The sequence below is a fragment of the Ursus maritimus genome, unplaced genomic scaffold (genome assembly GCF_017311325.1).
Source record: "Ursus maritimus isolate PB19 unplaced genomic scaffold, ASM1731132v1 scaffold_5, whole genome shotgun sequence".
NCBI lineage: Eukaryota > Metazoa > Chordata > Mammalia > Carnivora > Ursidae > Ursus > Ursus maritimus.
The window spans coordinates 8,961,548-8,978,016 of NW_024426663.1; the positions used below are offsets into that span (position 1 = coordinate 8,961,548).

At 39.1% G+C, this 16,469-nt stretch overlaps 1 protein-coding gene across 22 annotated transcripts in view; it reads right to left on the minus strand.

Moving 5' to 3' along the window:
- PAM (peptidylglycine alpha-amidating monooxygenase) overlaps positions 1-16,469 on the minus strand; it is a 149,443-nt gene that overhangs the window by 99,864 nt on the left and 33,110 nt on the right. For all 22 annotated transcript variants that reach the window (XM_040622035.1, XM_040622034.1, XM_040622033.1 and 19 more), the window contains exon 4: positions 5,134-5,221. In XM_040622035.1, coding sequence (XP_040477969.1) covers positions 5,134-5,221 — 88 coding nt within the window. The remainder of the gene's footprint in view (positions 1-5,133; positions 5,222-16,469) is intronic.

Consider the following 16,469-nt stretch of genomic DNA (forward strand, 5'->3'; position numbering starts at 1 on the left):
ACAGGTTTTGGAGACTGTGTTATTTTTATTTATACCGACAAGGATGTTATGTATGTTTAACTCCAGAAGTTTCATTGTGGCAGAAGACACAGAGAGGGGATTGCGCAAGATACAGATGACAGGCAGCTGGGCTACGGAGAGGGTGCAGAAAGGCAGCATATGCAAATACCATTCTCAGCCAAAGAACCACTATCATCATGAGGGAGGCAACTAAGCTGTAGACGTAATATCACCCTAAAAAGACAGTCATTTAAATGAGTAACCAAGCAGGGTGTCTCACGTACTGGCTGCTATATATATATATATGTTTTAGCTACTCTTCTCTTTCAGCTCATCAGCATCTGTAACCCTGTGGAGACAGCGGCATTTAAAAAGACCCAGCAGGTGGGTAATAACTAGAAGCAGTTGAAAGGGATTTAAGCTAAAGCTTCAGAGGGTGGTACAGCACTACTGCTTTAGCCTGAGAAGGGTTCCAAGTCAGAACAGCTGGAAATAGCCTCGTTGAACCAGCTGGGATTCTTCTTTTCGAAAACAATCAAACAACCTGTAGAAGCCATCTTTGATTTGTAAAAAGGAGTTGGTCACAAGCATCATTAGAAATAGTTTTCGATCAGATATTAATTGCTAGGACTAAACATAATAATTTCAGTTATGCATGGAAGATGACACCTAAGTACAAGGCAGGGTATAGAAGAAGCCCGTTCCCTTTAATCACCCAATACTGTGACCACATAATCTTGCAGTTGGCAGTCATAAATTGCTTTAAACCCTAGGTCCTGTGTTCAGCAGATAAAAGTGCACAGGTCTGTACAAACTCACATCACAAAAAGCGGTGCTCCCAAATTATCCCAAATGTCAAACAACTTGTATGAACAAAACATCGTGCTTTTCAAAGCCTGAAATACTTTCCATTGCCAACCACGCGTTATTTTTTTTTAAAAAACCTGATTGTTAGAATAAAAATAAAGGTGTTCACAGGAATAAACAAATGCATTATGTCAATTCCTAAGATCTCCTAAAAGCTACCATTTTTTAGTGAAGAGCTATAGTAGAGGTGCTTTACGTCTAAATTACCCAGTGTTCAGCACCTCATTTCCTTACTGACCATAGAAAAGCCCCCCAAAGCATCTACTCCCTTATGGCTCATATTCAGCCCAGAAATCCGAGGAACTTAGAACTACTCTGCTTTGAATCAAGTCTGCAAGCACCAGTGGAATCCAACAAAGCAAGCAATGCTTGCTCCGTTCTTGGTGCTATTACTTTCTGTGGGTCCCCCGATACAGTGAATTGTCTCCTCCTTTAAAGGCCTGGTAAAGAAGGTTTGAGGGGATACATCTGACAGGTACTGCTGCCTTCCTCACATGGGCCAGTAGAGCTGCTGCTTTTCCATCAGCTGGTCCTTATTTGCATCCTCGAGAGGTATGTTAATTTGGAATTGAGCACCAGGCCCACTCTAACTATAAAGGGACCACCCCACAGTATATTAAAAGGTTCACATCAATGTATGCAATTTAAATGCACATGCATATAATTAACTAGACACATTACCAGTGTGAGCTGCTAATTTGGAATGAGACACAAAAGACTGGAATATGTGTAGGGGAAAAAAATTTTAAAATTAAAATGACTACATAATGAAAACTGCTTCATGCTGTGTCTACTATTTTCATGTAAACTTAATATAACTGTAAATATATTTTAATGAACAGTAGAAAGAGGCAATTACAAAGAGCAAAGGAGGGCAGCACAACAGTGAAACATCATCAGAAGAGCTCTTTGCTTTCATATTAAAAGTGCTGCCTGAAGACAGGGGATGAATTACATCTTCATAATTTCATGGGGAAAATGTTTACTTTATTAGAGACACATACCTATTTGCCAATCTGCTGCCAATGAAACTAGAACTCTCAAGTGAAGACAGGGGGGTAATCCTAGCTAACAAACAGGAAAAGAAAAGGAAATCGAAGCTTGACATTTGGGTGTTAAAATATCCTATTAGCTTTTTCTTCTTTGCCTAAAACAGCTTTGTATCCCCATAAAGATTTCCCCAGAGTGTGAACGAGTTCTTGATATTCATAAGCATCAAAAAACATTATAGGTATCATATCCAAAAATATATGTGAAAGTTTGGGAATCTTAATTTAACTACTGTCTAGATCTTGGAGCAGTTGAGGAATAGATTTGCAACTGTAAAATGAGTGTGATAAATTTCATGACTCAACCATTTTAGAAAAATAATGCAAGGCTTTGACACTGATAGATTTTTGTTATTAGTATTGTAATTCAGGTGGGAGGATAAGAGGCCAAGCAGTTGGAAAACATCCGCTGACTGTTTCCATGGCTGAGCCTGTGTGGCTTTGGGGGCAAGGAGTAAAAGATGTTTTTGTGAAGCAACTGCAAACTTTAGTCCATGAAATATCCTGTGAGCTCCAATGTTTTAAAGAAGCATTGGGCTTGCCAAATATTGGGGGATAAAAAGCCTATATCATTCTTTTTTTTTTTTTTTTAAGATTTTATTTATTTATTTGACAGAGATAGAGACAGCCAGCGAGAGAGGGAACAAGCAGGGGGAGTGGGAGAGGAAGAAGCAGGCTCATAGCAGAGGAGCCCGATGTGGGACTCGATCCCAGAACACCGGGATCACGCCCTGAGCCAAAGGCAGACGCTTAACCACTGTGCCACCCAGGCGCCCCAAGCCTATATCATTCTTAAATGGAGAGTAAGACTGGACCGTGGAAGTCGGAGTCACCAGGACAGTTTCACTGAATGCATACCTCTTAGCTTACATATTGAACAGATACTACATGTATATATTGAAAAGATCCTGCTTTTAAATGTTAGGTGAACACTTTGGGATTGGCTAAAAGATGATAAATAACACCATCAATTACTGTCCTTGTAGGGTTATAAAGTCAATCATAACGAACCTCTAGAGTAGCTGGGAATACATGCTGCAAGGCAGATTTTAGAAATCCATTTAAAATGACCTACGGACTATGCCATTCAGAGCTCTAATTACTCAGGGATGCAAAGGAATGGCAAAATGCAGGGGGCTGCCTGCTTGAGGTGAGTCGACCAGTGCACGGATCTTATGATGATGACTTCCCAATCTGACTCAGCATTGGCATGCAATTTATATTCACAGACTTATGGAATTTTAGAGCATAGAGGAGTTCTACAAATGATCTAGTGGTAGTCCCTTGCTAAAATGAAGAAACCGAGGGCAGTTCACATGAAATAAGTAATTTGCCCAGGGAATCCAGCCGGTTAGTTCAGTACGCCTTCACTCTACTATGCTGCCTTTTAAGTCATAGTGTTAGCAAAATAATACGTGTAGCAATTACTTTATGCAAAATTGCTATTTTCACTTTCATTTACATTTTCTTTGAATTCTCTTTCCCCCACTTGGAAGTCTTATGGAAAATATATTTTATTAGCTTTAATTTCCAAACAGTATATTTAAGAATATTAATAAATATTTTTACAGGACCAAAATAATGTTTGCTCTGATGTTCCCTTGATATGAGAACAATGAACTAGGCTTAGTTCATTTTATAATAAGATCTTTTCTTGATTAAAACCATAATAACATTTAGTGACGTTTTATTTTTTCACTCATTCTCTTTAACCAAGGTAAAGGTAAAGCAGGTTTTAAAAGCTAACATCCCTTCCAGCGTTTTCACGAATTCTAATCCAAAGGTAAATATTGCTAATTTCAGAAGAAATATTTCTAAAACATAAAGCCAAAGGATGTGATTTGGTGAATAAGATTCAGAAGAAGCTGTCACAGAATAATCTTTTAATTCCAGAATCTTATTTACAAAAATATACTGAAGAGCAAAAACTGGAATGTTGATAGCAAAGTGTATTAATTTGATTTGCTGGCCCCACTTTTACATAAACCCAGTCATGTGAGCTGGATTCCTATGTGATACAACCCTTTCATCAAATAACTTAAGCCTATTAACAAATGCTTTGATGGTACTTGGTCCCTGGAGATTTCCACTAATTGCCCTGTGCTTTTAACAGTTCCAAATATATATTACGATTGTTTGTTATAAAAACGACCGGAATGCAGTTGCTGTGTGCCTTGCATCAGCCTGACAAATATGAGGATGTGCACAGAAAGGCTATCAGTGTACGTGATTATCCAGGGACAGGAGCACAAAACAGACCCTTCTTCAATGCAAAGCAAGACACACTAGTCATTCTGGAGTGCTCAATACCTAACAACGATTCTGACTATTTTTATAAATAGGAGACTTACAATGCATGGCTATTTTCAAAGCTCACCAATCTTCATGAACACCAAAGAACAAAATGAAAGGACAGATCTCAAGCCATATGCTGTAAGCTTCTAGGGATAAAAAACATATCTATCTATTCTAGAACCTTCCACAGCATCTGCTATCAGTCTGGCATATAACAGGCATTTAATAGATGTTTACTGACCATAGCAAAGATATTAAGACTCATCACAGTGATTAAAATAAATTCTAAAACTGCAACAGTTGCTTGAGTCAATGGGAAGGCAGTGTGGTGAAATGGAAATAACTTTGGATTTGGGACCAGACAACCCAGGGTTCTATCCTGGTCTGACACCTACCAGCTGAGTTACCTTTAATATGATACTGATTCTCTGAGGCTCAGGCTCCTTGTTTGTTAAGTAGGGACAATATTAATTGCTCTGCAAAAATTTTAGGAAAAAAAGAAATGGCGTATACAGATCACCTAGCACGGTGTCTGGGATAAAAGAGTGCTCAATGAACAGAGCCTTGGTGCTCTTTGGGTTGAAGCATGATCTTAAAAAAGTAAACATCAGAGCATCCATTATCTAAATTGTCAGTCTTTTTTTATAAGCTGTCTGTACCTTGATACACTATCTATGACAACAGACGTAAATTTATTAAGTCAGTGTCAAAGACTGATGGATGTGCTCCATAGCACACTAAATAACTGTGATAATCAGACCATGATAACCACGTGAAGCAAAAGAACCATGTCCTTTCCTGAAAAGTAAATACTCTACCTGTTTACTAATCAGCTGCAAAATACTTGCACAGATGCAATTTGTACTTACAAAAAACATACATTTTCTACACCTCGTTTGACCGTGAGCCCATTATCCCTTACCAGTAACTTCCAGTGGAGGAAGGCATATTGCATCCAAAAAGTAACATGTGATGAACAGTATCCATGCTGGCACGAGGTTTGAAGTCAACTGTTAAGAGAAAAGGACACGACTGTGACTACAACTTACACTTCTGTGCACAAACTGTCACAAGAGACCGCATCATTCAACAGTCCTAATAGCTGTATAACAAAGCTGTTTTCTTGCTCTTAGGATAGAAGGCTCTGATGGTATAAATTATCTTTCTCATTCCTTAAGATGAGCATGATTTGACAACTTCATTTAGTAGGAGAGTGAACTATTATATGACAAAAAGAGAAAGTAATAATTAATAGGCTGAAACTACACATATGCCCCCACACACTGTTTTAATGGAAGACCCCTTTTAAAGTGCTGAGAGCAGTATGCAGGTACAAAATGAAAGCTCCGGGCTATGAGTTCACAATATATTCCCTCCCAGATTTCAGCAGAGTGCTGAGTAGCATAAAACACCACACAACACCGCACAACAGAAACCACAGTGAGTGGTCAGAACATGAGCAAAAGGATTCATAACACAAATTTATTACCATCTCAAAATAACAGCAGTCACTGGCATGTGATATGAAGAAACAATTTACTAGAAAATAAAACTGGAAAATGTATCCTTTTTTAGAAAATGTATCTTTACAAAAGTACCAAAGAAAGAAAATCACTGTCCTGGATGAACACTGTACTCTTGTTAAAGGGACACTGGAACTGACCCAATGTCATTTCTTTTTCTCCCCTAATAACAGTGGTTGAAAGACATTAAAAGAAACAAAAATGAGTTGAGAGAGAAAACAAAGCAAAAACTAGAGATAAATTAGACTAGCATGCACGGTCAATACTCAGCACGAGCTCCCTTTCCTGGTTCGGGTGTGGCTCACCTACTTTTGTCCACATTCGGAATACTGCACTGCCAGGCCAGTTTCCAGTCCCCCTTACGTAGAAAAATGCTAAATAGCTTAAAATGATCTTAAGTTTTGGGTATGTGCAAAACTGCATCTTCTAGCTCTTTTTCACTGATGAAACTAATAAAACATCATTTACTGCTAAAATGTGTATCTGAGTACATGAGTATTTATAAAATAAAAGATGTTCTACGTCGAACTATAGCGCCATGACTTGCAAGCGTGGTTGGTTAGAAAACACAGGACACCTACTATGAGCCATTTTGACTCACAACTTCCAGGGGAAATAAAACACCCTTCACTTACTGCAATGGCAATAAGAATTTAAAGCCTAAAAATCCCATCACGAGATATTCAGGTCACCATTTAAGAAAGTAACAAAGAGAGAATGGCTGGAAAATGGACTTGCTATAACTTGAGGCTTTGTTTTCTAGCATCAAAGAATACAGTTAGCCTATGAGGTTGAAGTAGATACTTTGGAAGGAAAGAATCAAGTGGAACTTACCACAGATCACAAATCATAGAAAATCCTACTGCTAATAAGCCTAAATTTGTTACCAAGAGAAACGGAAGGAATAAGGGGGATTCCATCTCCACAGACTCTCTCAACTTAAGTGTAGAATTTCCTTCCTCCCTTCCAGAGCCCTCCCACAGTATCACCCCTGGCAGAATTAACTTTGAAAAAGCTCTAAGGTGGGAGTGCCAGGCCTTTGTTTTTTATTCACTTTAAATTTATTTTGGTATGTGATGCAGTTTGCTATCTTATCTTTGTTTTTATCAAATGGCTTACATCACTCTATGGACATCCAACTTCTTGATCTGACTGTATCCACCTCCTACTCTCTCTCTCTCTTTTTCAGTATCCCTTTGCCGGTCCATGAGGCGTTTGTCAAACAACAGGGTGACTCCTCTGATTTTTCAGAACCTGTGTAGATGACTGGATGGTTCCCATTCCCCTTAAGTTCATTTGCTATGGGTGGGTTATATTAGTAGACTTCCTAAGTTTGAATCATTCTGGGAATTTTGATAATAAGCCAACATGGTCAAGTGCATTTTATCAAGAATTAAACTGTTGGGTGCAAAGCAACACTTAAAATCCAGGTGGAAATACCCAGCAGAAGAGTGGGATTCTGTGACTCCTGTTTAAGAAAGAGTCAGAGAATTACATATTTGGGAATCACTCAAAAAGTGAACCGTGAAGTCATGAGGGTGGACAGAAAAGGCTCAGGACACAGTCTTAGGGAAAGCCCTGAGCTGGCAGGATCCGTGTAGGAGACCCCAGCAGTTGTTTTTGTTTTTTTGTGTTTTTTTTTTTTAATATTAATGCAGTGTGTGTAGTGCTGTGAAACCAGGCAAACATTTTTTTTTTAAAGAGTGGGCTATCATTAAATTCATAAAATGAAATATTAAGCAAAATATTCAGGGAAGGACAGAGAGGAGAACCGTTGGGAGAAAAAGAGATCGTGAAGACATACAATCTCTATGGCTCTTCATTAGGAAGGAAAGCCAAATGTTTTGCCTGGGCCCCTGCTTATGCAAGAGGAGCTTCTAATTGCCTTTGTAAAGGGCAAAAATTATTCAAAGTATAACTTCTCTATCCATTTTCTGATTTTTTTTCTCCTTCTGACATACTATTTTAAGAACCACTTATTTGCTCCACATTGAACTCTCACTAGATAAGTGTTTAATTTTAGTTTCTATGATTAGAAACAAATCAATATCTTTAAGAGGTAGAAAAAGAACATTCCTCAGAGTTCCCTCGCATCGCTTACTCTCAGTGACTCATGCATTCCTCCAGAATCTCAAGATCTAATTTGAATGCTAAGTAAATTACCGGTATAGAGTGGTATATAACCATCTTTTTCACATCCTAAAGAAAGAGTATAATATCAAAGTATTTATATAATTATAGCTCAAAGCACAACTCATTGCAAGCTGAAATGACGAATACCGCCAGCAAAAGGCATGTCATTTCAAAATGTAAATCTAAAACAACATTAGGTGCCATAAAACAAAGCAAGCCTTGGACAATTTCATTGAAGGGCCTGATGCCAGTGGTGGGGAGGGGTCAACTGGGAAAAGATTAGGCGGACAGGTTCATTTCCTGGGTTTGCTCCGTTCCTACTTATTATTCCTGGTTTTGCAAAACAAGATCCCACCCCTCGTGAATAAGAATAAAGTCTGCTGGGCACAAGATACACTACAACTATGCTGGAGATTTCAACACTACACAAAAAGAATATGGGAAAATACTCTCAAATCCCATCTTGAAAGAAATCCGCCCCCCTTCTTTCTTTTTCTCTCATCATACAGCTAAGAAATAAAGAATCCAAGAGGAAGAGAGCCAGAGGATAATAATGAAAACAACTGACAGGCAGAATAAACAAAGGCAGCCTTGGGATGGCGACAAACAGGCAGAAGCACAGCCTTGTGAGAACACAGGGGAATAGTATATCCGATAAGATTAAAAAGTGCCACCGACTCTTCTAACTCAATAATAAGATGACAGTTGCTTAAGGGGAAATGGAACCTCAGTCTCAATGGGTGTTGCTTCAGATTGCCTGATGTATAAGATCAGGGGAAAGTTTATAGGCAAGTAAGTGTGAGTCAGTCCTGGGAATCAAATATTGTTGAAGAGCTAAGACTCCAGAAATAGTAACTCATGCACATTAATTAAAGGAATGTGATGGCGCTGAAAGTGCACAGGTTGGAGGACTTCTCAAAGGATAATGTCATCTGAAGTGAAAGACTTGAAAGATGCATGTGGGCGACATACTGAGCACGATACTTAGGTCTAGTTTCTGGAGTTCTAAGCAAAATTTGTATTAAGTACATGAGGTTGTTTGAAATTTATGGCTTCTTTTAGCTAACATTAGACTACAATCGGGGCCATAAAATTCTCTAAGAATGTGACCTAGGATAGAATTTCATTTAGCACTTGGCTTTCTCTCTCTGTTTCCTTTCCAAGTGGATATCCAGGTCTGCATGTCAAATTTCGATGTATCTGCCAGACGTGGGATGTGGGAAGATTTCGAAGAACCCACGTAGCCAAGTGTAGGAACTAGAGATTTAGGAGATATCCATGCACCTATAATCAACCCTAAATTATCACTGAATATGGGAGAACTCCCCTTTTAGCTAAATATATGCACTAGAGGAATACTACAGACCCTGGATAATTAATCTATCAGATAAAAAAGAACTGACTTGTAAATGCAAATTTGGATCTTCGGAACTTAGGCATTCTAGAATTATTGTCCATATATATCATTAGGGATCAGTATTGTTGACTTTGTTTCCTTTTTTCCTCCCAGTGGAATCATATTGTACATAGTAAACGGTTTATTTCCTATGCTGTGGATATTTTTACATATTATTAAACAACTTTTGTCAATGGTACTTTTTATCCAGTGCTGTGCATTGGATTTATGCTACGCCACTTATTAAAAATAAAGATGCTCAGGGTCTATACTGGATCAGTCCTAGCCCTTCCTCATTCAGTATCTCATTTAAATCTGAGAGGTCATTCCAGGCGAGTGTACATGTGAAAAGTTTCACAGGTGAATCCCAGGTGATTCTGACCCCAGTCAACGTTTTTAGTGACTGACTACATATTACAGAAGTATGCTTAGAGTTTAATTACCTCATCTTAGTTAGCCTGGATTATATTGCCCTCTTAAATGTACAGGGCAAACAGTAAAAACAAAGTTTCTTTCTTTCTCTTTCTTTCTTTCTTTTTTTCTTTCTTTCATTTATTTAAGTTGGAAGGTCATTATCTCACACTCAAAGATGGTATTTTATATTTTTTTAAGATTTTATTTATTTATTTGTGTGTTCAATGAGAGAGAGAGCACAAGCAGGGGAAGCGGCAGGCAGAGGGAGAAGCAGACTCTCCACTGAGCAGGGAGCCTGATGGGGGACTCGATCCCAGGACCATGGGATCATGACCTGAGCCGAAGGCAGACGCTTAACCGACTGAGCGATCCAGGTGTCCCAAACAAAGGTTCTTTTAAAATAAATTTATAAAAAAAGTTTTTTGGGGGGTAAAATTGGTTGTCCATCAAAATCACCTCATGTCGGGGCGCCTGGGTGGCACAGTGGTTAAGCGCCTGCCTTCGGCTCAGGTCGTGATCCTGGCGTTATGGGATCGAGCCCCACATCAGGCTCCTCCGCTGTGAGCCTGCTTCTTCCTCTCCCACTCCCCCTGCTTGTGTTCCCTCTCTCGCTGGCTGTCTCTATCTCTGTCGAATAAATAAATAAAATCTTAAAAAAAAACAAACATTTAAAAAAAAAAAAATCACCTCATGTCATTTTAAGGCCGAGGTCTGAAGCTGGCACATCAGTTAAGCCCCCGGTGCTTATGGTTACGTCTGTGCGGTGTCCGTATTCTACTACTGCTAGTGCTTTCACCCAAATTCAAGATTGAGAGACTAGAGAGATGTCACGTTTAAGACATAAGAATGTAAAAGAGTAAGGAGGGCACATATTGCATGGTGCACTGGGTGTTATACACAACTAATGAATCATCGAGCCTTACATCGAAAACCGGGGATGTACTGTATGGTGACTAACATAATATAATAAAAAATCATTATTAAAAAAAAAAAAAAAGAATGTAAAAGAGTTGTTATCATTAAAAAAAAAAAAAAAGACAGGTCCCAGATCTTAATATCAGATCCGTAAACATTTCTTTGTTTCCCCCAAAATGAAGACTGTACTTCAAAATCCACTCACAGAAACTGAAGATAATGCTCTGAATTGTCATGTAAGTGTAGGATCTGATCACCCTTAATGTTCTTCGTCGTGCAGTGGGGTCAGAGGGTTCAGACTCATGTAAAGCCCACAGCGGCAAAGCCCATTTAGCAGCATGTTAAAAACCCACAGCCTTTGCATATTATGTTATCTTCCGCCAGCTTCCTGCATAACCATAAAGCAATTCTACACTAAAATAAAGACCTTTTGCTTGAACATCTTTAATCAGAAAGTTTAATAGAGAAATCGTCATTAATTCTCGCTAGCTTGGACAACGATGTGCACTTCAGAAAGAGTCCTTAACATGGTTTATGAGGACTTGAAGCTGCTGTTGCCAAATTAACCAAGAAATAAGACCCCTGAACAAGCCTTTAAGTGGAACACAAATTTAAAGTGAAACAATCCTTGCCTCCAAATACAGGAATTCAAGCACAAAAAAGGAATTAAACTTCTGGATGATAGACCTTTTGAAATGGAACTGTTTGGTATATGTCAGAACCAACTACATAATCAATAAATAGACTTTATCAGCCAGGCTGTGCAAGATAAAACAGCATAAGCTTCATTAAGCCTTGTATTTGTGATGTCATCCCCGTGGTAGTCCCCTATTAATTTCCTGCAGAGAGAAACCCATTGCCCCTTCTCGCCTTTTCAGCCGTGCGCAGTGCTGACCAGTCTCCCGGCGGGCCAAGTTTGCCACATGACAGCTGCCTGCACCACTCTGCACTCTGGGCAGGCAGCCCTCTGCACTTAACAACCATCCCGAACCGCTGACATTCACCGAGGGTTGGCCCCACGCCAGGCTCCCTCACTCTCACAATGACCCGAGGAGTCTGGTCCTTTCCCCTCAAGCAGCTGAGCCTTGAGGACAGACAGGCTGGTAACTCGTGTGCGGCCATGCGGCCGGGTGTGCTGAGGCTCATTCTTGAGCCCAGTGTGCTCCTTCATCGGTCATACCGTTGGCCACTGGAAGAGTCTCCTCCCCTCTGCGGATCCAAATGGACCACCTTCCCAGATGCAGAGAAAATCCTCTCTGTCTCTCACAGGAATGTTTGGTCTGACTAGAACAGCTCACACTCACCTATTTAGAGCTGGCCCCTGACGTCGGCCCTACTGAAAGAGCGGAAACCACTATTTCCAAATAGCTGTCAAAATGCCAGGAACCCCTGGCTAATGAAGGGCATTCACGCATCAAATCTGACACAAACCTGGGCTTTCTGAATTGGCCATTTTCCTGGGAGCATTGGGGGGGGGGGGTGGCATTCTGACATCACTGCAGTGAAACAGCACCGTCTGCGCGTCAGTTACTTTCTGGTGATCTCCAGACGTATGTAACTGAAGACACTCCTAACTCTCAGCTTTATAAAACATAACGAGGTGGTTCCTACCCCTCCCTCTCCCTTTGTTTCATCACCTGAAAAAACAAAACAAACAAACAAACAAACAAAACCCTGGGGGTTATTAGGGGTCACTGTGTTGGAAATGTGGTATTTGGGGGACCAAACCATAGAGGGCATCCTAGAAATACTCTGACACAAGGCGGACAGCAACAGCCTCTCCTTCCTGATGATGACCAAGCGAATCAGGACTCCCCTGCTCATCAGGGACCTATACGTGTAGCTCTCATTTGTGCTATCTCTCCAAGCAACTTTCACTCAGAAACTAGAAAAGCTTCCACGGGTGCTTGTGGGAAGTCACCCGATGGTCTTGTGGAGAGACAGCCTACATTTTTCATGTTGAAGAAAATCCTGGGTGAAGAGAGAAAGGAAAGGTTATGCAGTCAATTAACTGGAAGCAGAAAGGTGACAGAGTGACTGCACGGGGATGGAGACTCACACGCATGTACAAACACACACATACACCCACACCTTTCCGTTGACTGCTGTCATGCCATAACATGTGATTATCTGAGCACTGTATCCTGCCAGACCTTGGTCTTTATAGTCATGTAATGACTTTATGTAATGACCCATAAGCATGGTCAAAATTAGGTTGTTCCTGCATTATCTGAAGTAACACGGTAGCACCTGGACATGTGCTTTGTATAGGAAAGGTCACGTGTGGAAATACTCAAGTCTAACTGTGCTGTTCTGCAGTAGACCTTGTTCTACATTCAAGAGAGAAGCCCAAGAAAACGAAGAGCAATGAATCACTAGATTAATTTCATCTATTTCTAAATTCAATGGCTTCTATCTCATTTGTATAGTGCAATTTGATAGATAGGGACCTGCCATCATTCACTAAGGAAAAGACACATTTATTTACTGGTCATCCATGTGAGGGAAAGCGAGTGGATGAAGATGACAGTCAAATTTCTTGGCTGAGTGGGCTGCTGTCAGAGTCAATTCCTCTGAGTGTCTGTAAAACACCTTTTAGACAGCATCACAGTTCAGTGGTCAAATGCAGATTTTATCATACCTTCACCATTCCAATCTGTGATTTCTTATTAAAACAATAAACAAAAGCAATGCTCTAGGGAAAGCTATGATTTTGTTCAAAGCAGAAAAATTATATTTATCTTCATTATGGTATTTCCCCAAACAACAATTTTAATTCACATTTAATAATTCAGTAGAGACACATAAATGCATCAGAGATGTTGTGTATGCTCATACGTAAATATGACATGCATATGCACATATAAATTCTATGACAACTGTGATGGTATCGTCTCAAAATGAAGAAGTATGTTTATCTAAAATGAATTACATAGCTAGTCACACAAGCAGAAAGCCAAAATTATAAACTATTCAAATGCAATTCTGGCTTTTAACACCATCAAGAGAGTTTGTTTTGGTCCTAATAAGCAATCTGAATTGTACTCTGCCTTTTGTGATTTTCTTTAGAAATTTGAAAAGCCAAAGGAGAAAGTACTTTTCAGATGTCATAATATTTGTAGTCTTGTCTTCTAGAATTCTGCCAGGCTATAATTTCTTTAAATTTGTATCATACCTCACATCCCCATTGCCTTGCCCAATAACAGGCACAGAGCAGAATGTTTTAAGTCTGCCAAATTTATGAATAAGTGGCTTTTCTTAAAAAAGAATTACTCCTTTATGTTCAAATAAGAGTATAATTAAAGGCAAAAAGGTAAATTGTCCACTATATGATATATTGCTTTAAAAATGGTCAAGCAAACACCTGTTTAGTGTTCACTCATGTATGAAGCAAATGATATTGAGTCCCCACCACATCCGGTTGCACATATCCCACTGGCATTCAAAAACTGAAGAGGCACAGATGATGAAAGCAGAAAGTATAACACTGATGAATGTCTTAAGAAAAGAAATAAAGTATTAAAGGCTTTAGAAGTCCTCATTCTCAACCATATCTAATCTTAGACATAGAATTTGGGACAACCCACATTTTTCATTCATGGCAAAGCCTTGGTTACCACTAGCAAAACTTCCACTTTGGGAATCTGGAAAAGCTACATATGACCACCTTCACAACATACAACCTATGCATCCAAACCCTTTTCCTTCTGCAAATCTTCAGTCTTCATGTGTACTGGGTTCCATCTTGTAAGATGGTTTGAGGTTTACTTGTCTTTTTGGCAAAACTCTGTTCCTATCAGGGAGTGAAGATAAAGGAATGAAAGAATAATTGTATCTGATGTGAGGAAGACGGAGATGTGCTACTGCTGTACCCATTTCATAACTGCTTTCATTTCTTCCTTGATTCACTATCCTCACATCCAAATCTGTTATGATTTTGACAGCATACAGGTAGGGGAACACATAGCTAGTAAAAAGCTTGGACGTGTTCCTTGATCTCTCTGACCGTCTGTTTCCTCTTCTATAAAATGGCTTACGTATGCTTAGCTCTAGAAGAATCTTAGTGTCTTAGTAGGCCCTTAGTAAATAGGTGGTAATGAGCTGATTGTATGAGCAAGGATTCTATATAAACTAACATCCCACCATTTGATTAAATCAAAGAAAGAGATGTTCCTGTCTTTGTTTCTCTAACTATACGATGGGACTACCTTCAGGGTTGTCCTAAGAATTAATGAGACAATACACGCAAACTTCCCCTTACTTATTCCCTTATATAAATGATTGTTCGGTATTTCTCTTTGGTTTGGAATTTTCCAGTTCTAATTTCTTTACACCTAAACACCTATGGTTGCTGGATTATGCAAGATAATGGTAACCACAAATCGCCTGGGGCTAGTACATCAAAGGATTTGAACAAGTGACAAAATCTTTAGTATCCATGCAATCCTCCAGGTAATAAAGAAAATGAAAAAGATACTGAAAATAATTATTAATCTTACAAACTCCTTTAAGAATCTTAGAACTGGGAATAATTTAATCTTTGAAGGGACGTGCCTAAGAAAATGCAGAAATGTTTAGTACCCTAGTTCTAATGTAGCCCTTTATGAGTTTCCTATGAATATTTTCCTTGACTGAATATATTCACTTGTACTTTTCAATTTTAATTTATGTGAAAGTAAACACATTTATATTAGGAAAGCAATAACGCATTCCAGGATATATATTTATAGTCCTTAGAGTCACCAGCTCTGAAATCATATACTGTCACCATCCAGAAACAAATCAGTAACCTATTAATGTGAGACCCGTAATGTTGCTGTGAAACATGGCTATCATATTTATACAGGTATGGAGACTGGCCTTCTCTTCTAAGCAAATGTGAAACAGGAGCAACCAAGACTCTCTTGGAACTTGGAAAGAAAATATAAAATCAGTAAAGAAAAAAAACTTTATGTAAAAACGCCTTTCAGTGAGTAAATATTATTTTCTCCTAGGCTGCCAAAAATGTGGATATGAAATTTAGGAAAGCTTTACTGTTGATATTTTAATGATGAATTTGTATCCTAAATCACATTTAGCATTATGCAAGGCACGACAATTAGAAATCTAAGTTATTCTCTGTCTTTAGAGGTCAGGATCTGGGAGCACTGTCCTTTCTACTTTTTTTGTCTTGGTAGTATTCAATTATTATACAAAGTAAGGACGCTCAGGCAACACACTAGGTCTGACTTTCATTCTTAGGAATTAACTATGAGAACACATTTTGAGAGTGCTGTTATAAGTTGTATTTTCTGTTGGAATTGCCACCAAAGTGTGGGGAAAAAAAATGCACATTGGGCTAGCTTTTCAGGTCTATAATGTATATTCCTGTGGGAACAACCTCATGAAAATTCATCCTCAGATGGCCCTGAGGCGACTGTACACATTTTATAATTCACATAATAGCCTTTTCAGACAGCCCACTTGAAGATTAGTTTCATGGGACCAAAGCACAACTCTCATTACCATTACTTTCTCTCCAAAATCAACATCTCAAACCAGAAAAGTAAAGCAGAGGGAGAAAAAGAACAAATCCATGAATAATCTGCCAATCACACCTCCTCCCTACACAGTTAAAAGTCTGTCATAGGATATTTCAATTAAAACAACCTAGATGAAAACAGATGGCATTTTGTCCCTTTTCCTATCTGATTTAAAGCCTCAGCCGGGGAAGGACCTGCCATTTATGAGTCCTCTTAGTCTATATTACAAACAAGAGGACCAATGTTCCTTCCTTTCCCCCTCTCTCCCTCCTTCCCTTCTTTCCTTCTCTCAATCTCTCCTTCCTTCCTTTCTATCCATCTACTGTCTGACAGGTAAAATCTTAAATTCCCTGAT